The 17,098-nt window shown below is 37.9% G+C and overlaps 1 protein-coding gene across 1 annotated transcript in view; it reads left to right on the top strand.

Moving 5' to 3' along the window:
• Nucleotides 1-17,098, top strand: part of CFAP43 (cilia and flagella associated protein 43) — a 119,238-nt gene that overhangs the window by 29,846 nt on the left and 72,294 nt on the right. Inside the window, exons 9-13 of the mRNA XM_049790424.1 lie at nt 1,068-1,199; nt 5,839-5,955; nt 7,067-7,147; nt 9,380-9,528; nt 15,306-15,409. Of these exons, the coding sequence (XP_049646381.1) occupies nt 1,068-1,199; nt 5,839-5,955; nt 7,067-7,147; nt 9,380-9,528; nt 15,306-15,409 (583 nt within the window). The remainder of the gene's footprint in view (nt 1-1,067; nt 1,200-5,838; nt 5,956-7,066; nt 7,148-9,379; nt 9,529-15,305; nt 15,410-17,098) is intronic.

Here is a 17,098-nt window from a genome sequence, read left to right as displayed (position 1 = left end):
CATATTGAAACAAACTACCATTCCCTATTTAATCATATTTCTGCCTTTTATGATTCTGGTTCTCTGCAAGGCAATGCTTGGCATTTGTTATAAAGGAGTGTTCATATTTATCAGCTCTAGAGAAGAAAGGAAAGTGATGGTGAGCTTGGTGAAACTACCTTGCACTTAATCATCCTTAATCCTCAAATTCTAAGCATCTCAACCCAACCATATCACAAATATTTGTACTTATAATAGGGTCTGATCTCTAAGTAATGGGTGATTTTTCTTCCTCTAGAGAGTAGTTTTAATTAACTTAAATCTGTTTTCAACCACTAATTAGCTTTATTGGATACTTGCTTAAGCTTATTTTTGCTTTGCCTGAAGAACCCGAAGAAAAGGAGAAAACAGAGGAACAAACTGCATATTTCCTACTTATGGGTCATTTAGGTAGACAAATGTACAGAGTAGTAATTAAAGAACAGACAAGTATTTCTTAAAGGAAGGTGATTGTTGTAAATAAACTACATAAGAAACTACCCCCTTTGGCCAAACTTCAGTATTATGAAGGAGATAGTAAGAAAGATGCTTAAGAAGCTCTAAGAGAGGAGAGATCAATAAAATTATTTTAGTAACTGAGGAACATATCACTAAAGAGATAAAACTGAAACTTTACCATAGAGCATGGTTAAAAGTTACCAAAAAGGTAACAGTGTAGTGCATTCTCAACCCTATAAACATAGACAACAATTTAAAAAACAAATAAATAGGGGGGCCGGAGAGATAGCATGGAGGTAAGGCGTTTGCCTTTCATGCAGGAGGTCATCAGTTCGAATCCCGGCGTCCCATATGGTCCCCTGTGCCTGCCAGGAACAATTTCTGAGCCTGGAGCCAGGAATAATCCCTGAGCACTGCTGGGTGTGACCCAAAAACCACAAAAACAAACAAACAAACAAACAAACAAACAAACAAAAAAAAAATAAATAGGTAGTAATCAGTAAGTCTTAGCTTTTCTAAAATGGAAAGAATACCCTATCCTTTGGCTGAGACTAATTTTCTGTACTAATCTCATTGTTTTTTGTCTCTAGGATGGCTTCATATATTCTTGTACTATTAAGGATTTTAATTGCACTGTAAAAGATTTTCTTGAGATTGAAGAGGCTTTGCAATATATGACATTTTCTCCCAATTACCAAACGCTGTTGTTACAAACAAGTAAGGTATGGTAAATAGTGGTTTCTTGAGATTAACTGCTCAGTTATTTTATTACTGGTTTTGATATTTTTGTTATTATTACTGATATAATTTCTAGGGATTGAACTCAGGACCTCTACATGGAAGGCATTCATTCTGCCATCAGTTTTATCCTATACCCTCAGATTGTATGACAGATGAGTGTGTTACATAACGTTACATAATGATGTTTTTATATTACCCAGAACTTATTAGGTTGCAAATGAAAATACACAAACCATTGTAAAAGGCTAAATAACAAGGGAATTTTATTTGTTACTTGTATAGATATACAAGGAAGTTACAGTACGGTCATTAACCTAATCTTCCTGTGATTTTTGCCTCTGATTTCCTTTCCGTTCGCATACTTGGATGTGGTGTCAAGAGAGTTTCCTGAAAACTCCCCAAACTGTCTTTTTGGTGACTCTTGTTATAAAAATGCCTTCTGAGAAATAAGTCCTGAAGCCTATGTTCATTAAATTAACTTGGGTCACTTGTCTACTGATAGGTCAGTTACTAATAGTCAGGAAGGGTCCAAGCTCTGGACCAAACCTAAGTCACATACTTAACCCCAAGACTCTAGGAAGAGTTAAAATACCCAGACATGGCCTGTAATTGGCCACATTGAACATACTTCTCAAAGGAAAATATAGTTTCTGTAAGAGAGGAAGAAGGAAGTGGGGATAAATTTTGGATAAAAACTATTGCCCTGGAGCCAGACAGATACTACAGTGGATAAGGCACATGTCTTATACTCTGTTGACCTGTTGTTGTTTTTAATTGTGGTCAAAGTGAATTAAAAATCTTTCACAGTAATATTTAAGGCACATACTGATAATGAATGAGAGGCATTCCCTCCACCAGTGTTGTCCTCCGTCCATCTCTGTTCCCAGCATGCATCCCACTTCTCCCTCCTGTACCCCCCACCACCGTAATGCTACTGTAACTGTTCCCCCACTTGTACAGCTTGATGTAGATTGGGTATCGATTTTGTTGTCATTGACTTTGGATTTGGTATTCAAGTCTGATCAATTTTATTTTCACCAAATGAACATACAACTGTCTGGTCTTGGTACTATCCATTTTACTCCCTCCAATTATGATGCTGATCAAGGTGATCCCAGTAATGTAACTCTGTTGTAGATATAAGAAAAATATGGGAGGAGTCCATCTAGGTGTTGTAAATATTCATTTGGAAGAAGAAAGGGGAAAGAAGAAAAAGGTAACAAAACAAAACAAGACAAATAAAATCAAAAACAAAAACAAAAAACAATAAAGGAGTAACAACAAAAGTACAAAAAGAATAAAAAAGAATAAACCAAAAATCAAAATCATCAGCTATGAAGAAACAAAAAAACAAAACAAAACAAAACAAAAACAACAACAACAACAAAAACAAGACCAGCATCTTCTTAAAAAAGGATTATGTTTCTTCTCTTTTCTTTTTGCATAGGCATGGTAAATATTGGGGGAATTAGAACGGGAATTCCCTTGGCCTAAGAAATACATGGTTTCTCTGCCCTTGAAGCATATAGCCATGGGAACAACTAAAGGCTCCGTACTCACTCATTTACACACCCCAAGGTCTTTTCATGGTGCCAGAAAACTTTCCACTCAGATGTGGGTGATGACATCCTGCCTCTGTGGCTGGAGATCTTGTTATTTGTGTAGATCATAGGGTGAAGGCTAGGAGTTCTGTTCCATCACTATTGTTGTAATCAATCTTCTATAATTAGTGGACTCAGGTTTTGCTCAGATCCTAGGACAGTGTTTAGGCTATAGTCTTTCAGCATGGTTCTAGAAGTTCTGCTCAGTTGCAGTTGTCAAATTAGAATTAGAGATCTTGATTTTCGTATGAATCCAAAGCCAAGGCCAAGTCTAGGAACTTCCTCTTTGATCTCTTGATAGGTTCTGTCCAGTCCATGTTTGTCAAAGCCAGTCTTCTGTAAATAGCAATTTTGGTTTTGCTTAGGGCAAAGGATGACATCTCTCCCAATTGTATCATACCTTAGGTGATGAGATAGGGCAGCCCTCTCTAAGCTCAAGTTGTTGCCGTTTCCTCATGTCAGGATGACAGTTGACCTGAGTTTTATCACTTAGGTTTTTTTGTTTGTTTGTTTGTTTTTTGTTTTGGGGTCACACCCATCGGTGCTCAGGGGTTACTCCTGACTATCTGCTCAGAAATAGCTCCTAGCAGGCACAAGGGGACCATATGGGACGCTGGGATTGGAACCAACCACCTTAGGTCCTGGATTGGCTACTTGCAAGGCAAACACCGCCATCTCTCTGGACCCTTCTCTCTTAGTTTTTATCTTAGGTTTTTTATCTCTTAGATTTTATCTCTTAGTAATGGGCCACACCCATTGACACTCATGGGTTATTCCTGGCTCTGCGCTCAGAAATTGCTCCTGGTTTGGGGGACCATATGGGAATGGTCCTAGGTTTGTCCTAGTGGTCCGTCCTAGGTTTGTGTACAAAATGCAAATGCCCTACCAGTTGTGCCACTGCTCTGGCCCTTTCAATGGTTTTCTATCTAGAGGAATTTTAAGAATTGAAAAGCTTCAGTTTTTGATAGTCTATTCTAACTATGCTTTGATTAATGATAAAGTAGGAAATACTAAAACATTTCAATTATAAATTCATAAAAAGAAAAATGCATTAACAAAGTAATAATTAAATGTTTTGAACAGAAGAATGGACACAGCTAGAGAAAGAATAAACTGGAGAATAAATCAGAAAATATTGTCTATAATATAGTTTAAAAATACTGAAGTACAGAAAATATAGGAGTGTAAGAGACATGAAAGATAATAGTGAAAAAAAATCTAACATTTATTTGATTGATGAAAGGTAAGAGTGTAGGACAGAGGTAATATTTAAAGCAATAGTAGTTGGGACTTTTCCAGAACTAAGTACATGAATTGATATATTTAAGAAGCCTAACTAATTCAAGGAGAGGGCATAAAATATATTCATACTTTAGGTTGAACAAAGTAAATTAAAAAAATAAAGACAAAAAAACCTTAAAAGCAATCAGATGGCAAAATCTATTATTTACAGGGCTTTCAACTAGGCTAGCAACTGGCTTCAATGATGTAGTAATGTAAGAAAGAATAGTAGAAAGATAGTTTACATAGAATGGTCATCAGGAAATTATGGTTTTGTGGGTCAGTTTCAGTCAGCTTCTTGTTTGTGAAAACAAAGTTTTATTGAAGCAATGTCACACTCAGTTTTAATGTGTTTACTATGGAGAATTAAGTAGATATGACAAAGTACACATACTCAGCAAACCCTAGTATTTCTGTTTATTTATATGCAAAGTTCACTGACCCTGATGTAGTATAATAAGATAATAATAACTTGTAATTGTAGACCCAATGAAAAATACCTTTTAAGTATAAGTGAGAGAAAAGGAATATTTGACTTGGGTTTGTTTTCAGATTTTAGAACAATCCCTGGATATAATAATAAATGAAAGGTAAAAATTAAAAATTATAGATTTGGGGGTTCTATGAAGTTGTAATTTTTTTAATTTAACTTATTATATTTGGGTGGACTTTGGGTCACACCTGGAGGTGCTCAGGGTTTACTCCTGCCTCTATGCTCAGAAATCGCTCCTGGCAGTTTCAGGGGATTATATGGTATGCCAAGGATCAAACCCTGATGAGTCCCAGGTCAGCTAGCTACATGCAGAACAAATGCCCTACTCATTGTGCTGTTGCTCCAGCCCAGGAGTTGTAATTTTTAAGTAAGCATAACTAAAAATATTCATGTTTTAACTCGTGAGCTGAAGAACTCAGGATTGGTCAAAAGCATACATATTTTTGCCAGTTCAATGGCCATATCATATAGTATTAGTAAAGGTGATAGGATTTTACTAAGAGGTAAACTAAAGATGAAAATGGCAAGTCAAAATCAGTTTCAGGGGTTGGAGTAATAGTACAGTGGGTAGGGAGCTGGTTTTGAATACAGTCAACTTGAGTTCATGCTTGGCATCTGCTATGGTCCCTGATCCATGAATGCAGAGCCAGGAGTAATCTCTTAAGCATTGTTGGGTGTGGCTCAAAATAAAACAAAAAACAATGAAAGTTTACAGTTTCAGTCATACCACCACAATTTTCACAGACTTTTTAAAGATTTTCATTTGTGTTCATCATACTCAAGTGTATAAAAGGATTTGGTTAATCTGAACAACTTGCTTGATTTTTCACATTTTCCAAATTTTTTGCATAAATAGGTACTATTTTTGAAATTCAGAAAAAAGTAATTAAAAATACTTCGTGGGGCCAGAGCTATAGCACAGTGGTAGGACTTTTGCCTTGCATGCTGCTAGGACGGACCTGGATTCAATCCCCCTGCTTCCCATATGGTCCCCTGAGCCTGCCAGGAGCAATTTCTGAGCACAGAGCCAGGAGTAACCCCTGAGCACCACCAGGTGTGGCCCCAAATCAAAACAACAACAAATTAGGTTCTGAGTTATTCAGAATCAGTGCCTTTCTATCACCTTTTCCATAGAGCCTTGCTCACAGTAGGCATTTCATGAATATTGAACTATCTGCATAATTGTGTTTTTTCCTCTACATATATTGTGTCATATCTATATATATATGAAATATATTTTTACAGGGATGTATTTACACCTACACTTTGGGTACTAATCAAGACCTTAATAAAATCATAGACTCTTGCAACGATAAATTTCACTCAGTTGACTTTATCACATCTGGAAATGAATTCTTTCTGGTAAGAAATATACTATTGTTTTATAGAATTATAAACTCATTTTTGTTGTGTTGTGTATTTATTCTTTTGTTTGCGTGGGGCCATACCTGGCTATGCACAGGGCTTAATCCTGGCTCTGTATTTAGGTACCATTAAACAGGGTGGTTGCTTATAAGGTAAATGTACCAAACTAGTAGAAGCTGTCAGTAGGGCAAACTTGGTCCAGGAATGAACTCAATGGTAGAACACCTGTCTTGTGTGTGTAAAACTGTGAGTTTGTTACTAAATGTGCTCTCTTGTATGAGGTCCCTAGTGTCACACCAAGTTCAATCTTCAACATGCAGCAACCAAATCTATAAACACTATAACCTAGTGTACAAATACTGCACCAGCACAATTGAACCAAGCACTAATAACCCTGGATACTGCAATAAATACATCTTCTAACACCACAAGGAAGGAAATTAGAACAAAGGGAAGGGGAAAAATAATAGAGAAAATTGTGACATGTCTATGAATATGTGGGGTAGAGGGTGTGTGTGCCCTTCAACTCAAGTTTTTTATCATCCTAAAATATTTTTTAAAAAAATAACAATGTCTGGAAATTTAAAATATAATGATATATAATGCCATATTTCTAGGTTTAGTCACTGGGCAATATTTGCACTAAATTTCTAAGTCACTTATCTCTATTGTGTTGATCAGAAAGACTTTAACTTTTCTAATGTTAGTTATTACAGTTATTAAATTGTATTAAAGTTAATATATATTTACATCAAAAGTATTGGTACTGGGGCCGGAGAGATAGCACAGTGGTAGGGTGTTTGCCTTGCATGCAGCCGATTTAGTACGGATGGTGGTTCAAATCCCAGCATCCCATATGGTCCCCCATGCCTGCCAGGAGAAATTTCTGATCACAGATCTAGGAGTAACCCCTGAGCACTGCCAAATGTGACCCAAAAACAAAACAAACAAAAAGTATTGGTATTGAGGTTACATTTACAATCCATACAAGTAAAATAAAATTTTATACTCAACTATCATTGTGATTGATTGACTTGCTAGAAAGGGAGTTAGAATATGTTTTTATAGCATTTTGTTTTCCATTCAGAGTTTTGTTTTTCTTTTACAGACCCTCTCATCTTTAGGGGAAGTTTGTGTTTGGAATCTAGAGGATGCTTCCTATGTCAGTAGGATTTGCCTGAATACCCCAGTAAGTGTGCTTTATAAATAGATTTTTTTTTAAATCCTGAATTCAAGTTTAATATCCCCCGTCCATATTACAGATCTGTGGAAATACTTGGTTGTATTACTGCATTTTATTTGCCTATATTTAGAATAGTTCTTTGGTATAAAGTCTGTTCTACAGCCCAGAGGTAGTCAACAAGTATTTACTAGTGTAGAAGACATGAAACGTTTTTCTGTATTGCACTCTTATTTCGGATGCCCTGATGATTCCAAATGTCTTACTTGGGGATCTGAGTTCTTTATGGATGGTCACATGGCTTCTCAGGAAGACAAACAGATAGCATTGTTTCCTCAGCTGGTAGGACTGCAGAACCATATATGGAGGAGACCCTTGATGGATCTTGAATTAGACTGTAAGTGCTTTTACTCAGAAATAAAACTTGGCCTAAAACTCATCACATGATTTGAATTACTCATTACTCTAATTTGTAAGGATATATTAGAAATAAAAGTGTCACTCTTAGCAGTTTGAGTCAAAAATATTTAAATGTGTCTTACTGGCTGAATGAACTATGAACTATGACTTTTCTGGCCTTGAGGTTGCTGAATCCAGCAGCCCAATGCTATTCCCAAAGACATTGTTTTTCTCTTTGCCCTCATTTTGTGTAACCCAAATGTCAGTGGTGTTGACTTGATTTCACACTATGTCAGGGAATAAGAGCTCCTGGGGTTAGTGGAGAAAACTTTCCTTACAGAAAGCTTAAAATATGTCTTCTGGTGTGGGAACAATAGTACAGAAGGTAGGACATTGTTTGCCTTGCACATGGCTGACCTGGGTTCAATCCTTAGCATTCCCTGAACACCACCAGGAGTGATTCCTGAGTGCAGGACCAAGAGTAACCCCTGAGCACTGACACTGTGATACAAAAACCGTGGGGTGGGGAGGAAATGTCTTCTGTTTATTTGGGAACACACTTAGCACTGCCAGGAGAGATTTACAGCCAACTATGAGTTCAGTGGTTTAGTGGTAGAATTCTCACTTGCCAGCTTGGAGCTCATGGGGCTCTCTCTGGCTGTGCTTGGAAGACCATGAGATCCTGAGGATTGAAACCAGAGATCCCTCATGCAAACCAGACACTCCAGTCCTGGCAACTAGTTCCCTGGCACTTCCAATGTCTTAGTAACTTTCTTGCATGAGGAATTCTGAGTGAACTAAAACTCAGCCCTGGAAATGGGAGTCAAATTCATCCTATACAACTCTGAGAGTAAGAGAGAGATGGTTTTTGACAGGGTATTTAGCTTTCCAGAGGGAGGTTTATGGCTACTAGATGAAAAACCATAATAGCCCATGACCCCTGATAGTCATTTGTGTCATATTCACAGCTCATTTTACATAATATTATATTTATTTAACTGTGAAAGGATGAAGAAACTATAGCAATGTTCCTTATTTTATCACCTAATGTATTACAACATTCCAGATGAAATTTGAACCATGGGAAAATCGGTGGGTAAGGTAAAATCTTTCCCCTCTGTAAGATTAAAATATGTTGTAAAATAAGACCAGGCATCAATCATCACACTTCACATAAGAGGATCACCACAGGAAAAAGATACATAATTGAATGAGGTAAATGAAACACAAAGAGGTTGAAAAAAAGTTGAAGGTAAATATCCTTATTGAAATATTGAGAAATGAGTGGGCATCCTCATCTGTGTGACAGAGGCTTATGGTATCTGTGTATGTACAGGTGGATATGGTACTGGCACAAGCAATGGCTTATGGTACCTAGTCCCACTTTTCAAAAGGCCACATTAGGTCATTTTAATTTTGAAAATAACATACATTAGTCCCACTTTCAATAACTAAAAGAAATCCAAAGAAAATTAATTTGCCCTTTTAAAAAAATAATCAAAAGCAAAACCAAGAAGAGTGCTTGGTTTGAGTGACTACTTTGTAAGAATACACACAACAGGGATGGAGAGGAGGCTTAGTGGACCAAGTGCACAGTTTGCATGTCAGAGACTTGGGTTTGGTTCCCATCACTATAGCAGCCAGAGCCTGGAGTCACCCTTACGAGTCACTTGGGTATGGCCCAAAACTTTAAAAAAAAAAAAAAAAAAAAAAAGAACATATGCAGTATTTATCACTCTTACTATTCTGCAAGCTTTACAAGTAAACTGTATAAGTATCTGTGAAAAACGGGTTTTTCTTTTTGGTGCAGTGAAGTGAAACATCTGGGCATTTTCTTCACAGACAAAAGTCCTGGTTTGCTCACCCTCCTCTCTCTCAGCGGCTGTAGGGACAGCAACTGGCTCTGTCCAGTTTCTTGACCTCCGTAAAGTCTACTCCCTTCAAGTCATTCACAAGGTATTTCTCTCCAGAGCATCCGTGGACCACCTCCTGTAAGTACTCAAGGCAGCGTTGGCAGTCCTCCTGAGAATTCCACAAATGCCATCATTTCCTTGTTGTTGCTTGGGACCCACTTGGCAGTGTTGGGGAACAGTACTTTGTTATGGATAGAAATCTGGGTTCCCATATACAAAGAATGTGCACCAACCCTTTATCTCTCTAACCTGGTAAGCATTTTTCTTTTCTTTTCCGTTTTTAAATTTATGTTTTTGGTTGATGAATCATGATTTATAATAATATTGATGATAAGATCACACATACAGTGTGATAGTTTCAAACTATACCTTTCACCACAGTGTCCATTCCATTCATCATTATCTCAGTCTGCCCCTATTTGGATAAGCTCAGTTCTGTAGGTTCTGTTGTCTTTGGCCAATTTTTATCTCCTTATTATATTTCTTTATATACCATATATGAGACATTCTGTGTAGTCCCTCTCCTCCTGACTGCTATACTCAGCATGCCACTCTCCAGATTCAGCCATGTAGTAGCATATTTATGAATTCATTTCTTTTTTATAGCCAAATTATAATTCATTATATATCTATACTTTTAATTTCTTTATTCGGTTACCTATTCTTGGACACTTAGGCTGTTTCCAGATTTTTGCTATTATAAATAGTGCTGCAATGCACATAGGAGCACAAATGTCTTTTGGAATATTTTTGGCTGTATTTTAGGAACTTGGTTATAGTAATGCTAATTTTTAAGGTTTATTTTGTATATGATTACTGCACTTTCATGGCCACCAAAATACCGACCTCACCCTACCTCACTATCCATGTCACTTTTAGTCTGCTTCTTTCTTTCTCCCCTCCTCCTCCTAGGTAATTTTAGTTTTGTGCTCAAAATCAAGGTTTTGTCTTCTATCAATACTCTTCCCTTGTTTTGTTTCTCAAGCTATTGTGTTTAGTGCTTGGTGTGCACAGATATATTTTCATTATATATTTTTGGGCTCTTAGACTACCCTAAGGCCAAAAAGTGGGTTCATTAGGTCATATTGAAAACTCCATTCTTGATTTTTTGAATAAGTCTGCACAGTTTTCCATAGAAGGTGAAACAGATAACTTTCCTAATAATGAATGAGGTTTTATTTTTTACTACATCCTGACCAACACTGATTAGTTCTAGTCTTTTTGATGTCGGCCATTTCCACAGGTGAAAGATGGTATTCATTGTGACCATTGTTTCTTTTAGTTTGACATGACATGCTTTGAAAATGCATCTCCTCCATTCTACACTAAATGGTGCAGAGAAGCATGTAGTGCCTGATCTCACACTTCTTCTCCCCACTTCTCCCTAAAGGAGATCAGTTCCTTGTGCCTTATTTCTAGAGATACTTTATCCATAAACAAGCAAAAAAAGTAAAGTCCTTCCTTTTCATTTGTGCAATTGATTATCAAGCACTTAAAAGTGGGTCATATACTTCTACTGTATCAGTGTCATGAACTTGTCATGTCTCTGTTAAACAGGTGATAAAGATGAAGCATAAAGAGTTTAAATAATTGTGTCTATATCACAAAGATAGCAAATGGCTAAGATCATAATTCAAACCCAGACACCTGGGTTTCAGACCTTGTTTAAAAAGAGTAGCAAAGCAAATATCTCTGACTTTGCTCCAAAATGGTAGCAAAGCAAATGATATTTTGGGCCACACCCAGTGGCACTCAACTTACTCCTGATTCTGTTGTTCAGAAATTATTCCCAGCAGGGCTCAGGGAACCCTTTGGGGTGCCTGGGATCCAATTTGGTTCAGCAGCATGGATGGGAAACACCCTACCCACTGTGCTATCACTTCACTCCCCAGCAAATACATTTCTGTACTACTATTTCTTATTTCTCCCTAATAAGATTTCTTTTTCTTTTTTTTTCTTTTTTTTTTGTTTTTGGGCCACACCCTGTGACGCTCAGGGGTTACTCCTGGCTATGAGCTCAGAAGTTGCTCCTGGCTTGGGGGACCATATGGGATGCCAGGGGATCGAACCACGGTCCGGCCTAGGCTAGCGCAGGCAAGGCAAGCACCTTGCCTCCAGCGCCACCGCCCGGCCCCAAGATTTCTATTGAAGAATATTTTCTATCCACATTTAAAGATCTTCATCCCTTTTTCTAATTGCAAAATATATTCCATTTTTATGAGTTTATGATTATTTTTACAGACTGTACATGGATAGGCATTTTGATGATTTCAGATATTTTGAAGTTATTTCCATCAAGCCCACTTCCTGCAGTTCAATGGAAAAGGGTCTTTCTTTACACTTTACCATATTGTGACATATTTTATGTCTTTCTCATGTACTTTGCTCCTAATTTGCAATTTCCACTTTTTTTTTAATTTCATACATTTCTTGCCATTTTCTTTTTTTTTTTTTTTTTGGTTTTTGGGCCACACCCGTTTGACGCTCAGGGGTTACTCCTGGCTATGTGCTCAGAAATCGCCCCTGGCTTGGGGGGACCATATGGGACGCCGGGGGATCGAACCGCGGTCCGTTCCTTGGCTAGCGCTTGTAAGGCAGACACCTTACCTCTAGCGCCACCTTCCCGGCCCCCATTTCTTGCCATTTTCTTCCTCACCATTATTGAGGACTCACTTGGACTCTTCAACTGGTCCAAACCAGGACCATTATTGCTAGATTGTGATATAAAATTTCACTCTTATTTCAGCATGACCTATTCCTGTTTGATATGAACCAAGTTCTCCTGCCATATTTCATTTCCTACAGTGAAGCAATTGCTTTGTTTTTACTGAATTTTCTTGGCTTGTACTTATAGTTTGTAAAATATCACATTAGCCCCCAAATTATGCTTGCTTGTAATCATTTGGCTTTAATAAATTCAGTTTATATTTAAAAGTCACAAGCCAGGTGGGATGGGTTAAGAAAATAAATAAATAAAAGTCACAAGCCATGTGAATGAATGCTTTGAATGTATTCTGTGCTATATTTCAATAAATGTATTGACCATTTTATTTTTATTTTTATTGTGACCAAAGTGCATTACAAATCTTTCACTGCATCATTTATGGTACATAGTGACAATGAATGAGGGGCATTCCCACCACCAGTGCTGTCCTCTCTCCACCCCTATTTCCAGCATACATCCCATATCTCCCTCTACCCTGCAGTATGCCAATGCAACTAGTCTCCAGTTTACAGTTTGTTGTAGAATGAGCATCCATTCCACCGTCATTGGAGATAAAAAGGATAAGAAAAAGGGGAGAAAAAAATTTGCTGACAATTACCAAAAAAAAAAAAGAAAGGAGAAAAGAAAAAAAGAAAAAAGAAAAAAAAATTGAACCCAGCAAATAAAAATAAAAATAAATCTCTAAATAATAACCACAAGTGTGAAAAAGAAAGAGAAAAGTGGAAGAACAAAGAGAAGGAAAATAAAGTCAAAAACTAAAAAATCAAAACGAAACAAGAAAAAGTATGGGTGCTGGAGTGGTAGGGTTTGGCGTTCCCCCCACTTTTTTTTTTTTTGCATAGGCACAGTAAGCATTGGGGAAGAAAGGGAATTCCCGTGGCCTAAGAGATTCAGGGTTTCTCCATCCTTGAAGCATACCATCATGGGATCAACTCCTAGCTCCATATATACTCATTACCCCATCCCAAAGGTTTTTTTGTGTTGCCAGGAAAGTTTCCTCTCTGTTATGTGTGAGAAAATCGAGCCACTGTAGCTAGCGATCTTGGTATTTGCGCAGGTTATAGGTCAAGGTCTAGGATAGAGTCTCTAGGTTCTAGAGGTTCCTATACATCATTGTTGTGGTGTTCAGTCTTCTGTAATAATTGCTCCCTGCTTTTGTTAAGTCCCTAAGCCGAAGCCAAGGATATTATGAATCCAAAAGTTCTGCTCAGTCTCTGTTGTCCAAATTGGACCTCTGCAATAAGACATGTTGTTGTTGTTGTTGTTGTTGTTGTTTTTTATGTGTCCTGGACTACAGCCTAGGGTGGGGTTTTTCGTATTAGTTCCAAGGTAGGCTCTGTTCAGTCACAGTTGTCAAAGTCAGTTTTCTGTTGTTGGTGCTCTTATTTTTCACAGTTCAAAGGACGATAGGTCTTCTGATTTCCATTTAGTGTTAGATGTGATAGGACAGCCTGGTCTTAGGTCAAGTTTTCCTTTCCTCGTTGTCATATCAAAACTGGCACAAGTTGGTGCCAGAGTAGTGTTATAAATCTCCCAATGGAGCTTAGTTCCTGGTGGTGTTGCCCGAAGCTGTATCATTTCTACGTCGGGGATCTGGGGTTTCGGATTGAACTAACACTGTCCAACCTCCTGGGGACTGGTTGCATCCACATGTTCAGGATGGATGGCACCCTTCTGCTATAAAAAGTGAGTTCTTATCCCTAGAAGATAAGATCTTGTTTCTGTGTCTTTGGTTTCCCCTTTTTTTACTGTGCCCATACAAAAACATATGGTGTCATACTGTGTTGCTGGTGCTATTCTGGGTAAGGATGACAGGCTGCACACAAAGTCTCTGTCATCTGGTTTTGTTCTGAGCTTTTATCCCAGTCAAGGCATTTTGTACCAAGCAGCACCGAAAATGGTATGGATAGAGAAAAAGTGTATATATTAAAATAGAACAAATAAATAAAACTGGGTTTAAAAGAAAAGGTATTCGAATAAAACAAGTGGTGGAGGAGGCTACTTGTATATTTAGGAATACACATCTTAACATGTATTGTTATACGGTATTGAGCTTCCAATAGGCAATATAAGACTCCCAATTAAGTCTTTTGATATATTCTTGTGGAGAGTAAAAGCCAAGGTACTTTTCGATTCACAGGCCTTGGAATTGAGTTTGAGAGATGCTTTGCTGCATAACGAGACCATATAGTGTCTTTTAGCTGGGAGTTTTGCTGAAGCCAATTCCTGTATCATGCAACAGTCCACAATTTGGTGGGGGTGAGAGGGGCCATCAAGCATGAGTCAGCAGGCATACTGGTTGTAGTTCTTTGCTGATGCATGAGAACGGGGACCCAGAGGGTGTCTTTCACTGAGGAGCTGGAAGGTGGTCTGTTGGGGCAGGAGGTTAATCTTGGTGCCTACCGAGTTAGGAACTGAGGGTAAAGAGGGTTAAATTAGGGGAAGATAAAGGATTAGGATTGAAAAAAGAGGGGATAGAAGAGACATAGGGGAAGTTAAAGGATTAGGATTGAAAAAAGAGGGGATAGAAGAGACACAGGGGAAGGGGAGAGGCAATACATGACAGGGGCTATATACAATACATATATATGAATTGTTTGTGATTTCGGCTTGGAGTCAGTACAGAAAGTCACGTCCATAAAGACTGACTTTAAAGATCTATTTGAGTGTTATCATCCAAATCTTTGGTATTCCATTTCCTTTCCTAGGAACCATCTAGAATTAAGAACATTTTTAGATAATGCTCAAAAAGTATATAAATGTTATTAAATATAAAAGTTATAAAAATGAGTATTAGTAAGAAAAGACACCGCTGCAGGGGGTCCAGTATGAATACGGGAGAATTTTCCCTCCTCCCCCCTCCCCCCAGAGCCCAGTTGCCAAACCTGGCCCTGAAGACCAGTTTGGCAGGGGGGATCTCTGTCTTTTGGACTAGTTGGTCAGCCCAGGAGGCCATTGGCCAGCTGTCTGCCCAGTTTCCCAGCCATACCTGTAGGAGAGGAACAGTAATCCTGGCATGTGGGGTTTTCTGGGTCCAGCTGCAGCCTCCCGCTCCATGAAAAAGCCTGTATTGACCATTTTATTAAGTAAAACCTGTAAATCTGTTTATTGGGGTTTTTTTCTTTTCTAGTTATGATCAACAAGGAACATACCTATTAGCTGGAACATCAGAAGGCCACATCTTTGTTATCAATGCAAAACCTTCCAGCTTCTTTAAGGTCCTTGGATTTATAGGTCTGCATAGAATGTTTATTAACTTTAATCATTGGTTATTTTGCTTCAAAGAATTTAAAGTTATAAGAATGAAACCAGGGGCCAGAGCGGTGGGACAAGCAGTAGAACATCTGCTTTGCATGCACTAACCTAGGACGAGAACCACGGTTCAATCCTCCAGCATCCCATATGGTCCCAAACTAGGGGCAATTTCTGAGCACATAGCCAGGAATAACCCCTAGTGTTCTGGGTGTGGCCCAAAAACAAAACAAAAAAAGCATGAAACCAAATTAATGCAAATATTTGCAGCATATTTTCTTAAAAATAGTGTAAAATGTGAATCACAATTATATTTTTAAAATTACTTAAAAGGAATACCCAGAGCATATGCTGATGTTCTTGGATACATAGTTTAAGCCAAATAGCTTTTCTTGTATTAATTTATGAAAAAGCTATCAATTTCTAATTTTTAGGGATTCGAGTTGGTTTATCACTGAAATAGTTAAGCAGATATTTAATCTACTAATAATGAATGGTATCTAAAGGAGATTTATTGCCTGCATAAATTTTGTTGCTGTTGCTTTGGGGCACATGCAGGGGTGCTCAGGGGTGCTCTGGGTTACTCTTCACTTTATTCAGGAATCACTCCTGATGGTGCTTAGGGGACCATTTGGGATGCTGGGGATTGCACCCATTTACCCACTGTACTATTTCTGGTTCCTGTGCCTACATCTTTAAGGCTTTCTCTTTAAACAAGATGTTATCTTGCCTTTTTCAGTAATATGCATCCAACTATCCAGGGAGATCTGGTGTTCAACTCACTACAGATTTATAGATAAACTTGCACTTATATAATAAAAAGCGACCACTAATATTTTTCTTTCTAGCCATAAGAATTAAATATAAATTCATCTAAAACATGTATTTAAATATATTAATTGACTTTTCAATTTCACTGAGTAAAAAATACTGAAGTGAGGTTTTTTGGAGACCAAGAAAGATCAAGGAGACAATTTAGTGAAGGAGCAATAGTAGAGAGTTGTATAGTTTCAGAGAAAGAGGTAATTTTCCAATTATGAACAGAGGAAGAAAATGAGGGGGACCATGAATAAGAGGTTCAGGAGATTAGGGAAGAGTATTGTGCAAGGGTTTAAAGTAGCCAAAAATTGGAAATATTTGAGAGAAATGTTTGCACAAAGGTATTTGAAATGGTTAGATATCTGTATAGGATGGGTCAATAAGAGATAGATGGCAATCACAACAATGAAATCTGAAGACAAAGTCTTAACTATAACATCAAGAAATTTTGACTTTGTTCTGAAGCTAATGAGAAATTGTCTGAAGTTCTTAGGAATATGGACTGCATGATTTGACTTGGTTTTCCAAGGATATCTTTGACATGATGAATGAGAAAGATGGAACAGAATAGCAAGAGAATGTTTTAAAAAAGACATGGGCCGGAGAGATAGCATGGAGGTAAGGCATTTGCCTCACATGCAGAGGGTCGGTGGTTCAAATCCCGGCATCCCGTATGGTGCAGCAAACCTGCCAGGAGCGATTTCTGAGCGTAGAGCCAGGAGTAATCCCTGAGTGCTGCCAGGTGTTACCTAAAAACAAACAAAGAGTAGATCTAAAGCCAATGTCTTAGTGAGGCCAAATAGATTGCCTAAATGTGTACTCAGATGACAGCAAGTGTGCTCCACCCACTGG

The sequence above is a fragment of the Suncus etruscus genome, chromosome 17 (assembly GCF_024139225.1).
Source record: "Suncus etruscus isolate mSunEtr1 chromosome 17, mSunEtr1.pri.cur, whole genome shotgun sequence".
In the NCBI taxonomy this organism is placed as follows: domain Eukaryota; kingdom Metazoa; phylum Chordata; class Mammalia; order Eulipotyphla; family Soricidae; genus Suncus; species Suncus etruscus.
This window is presented reverse-complemented; position numbering and strand designations above follow the sequence as displayed.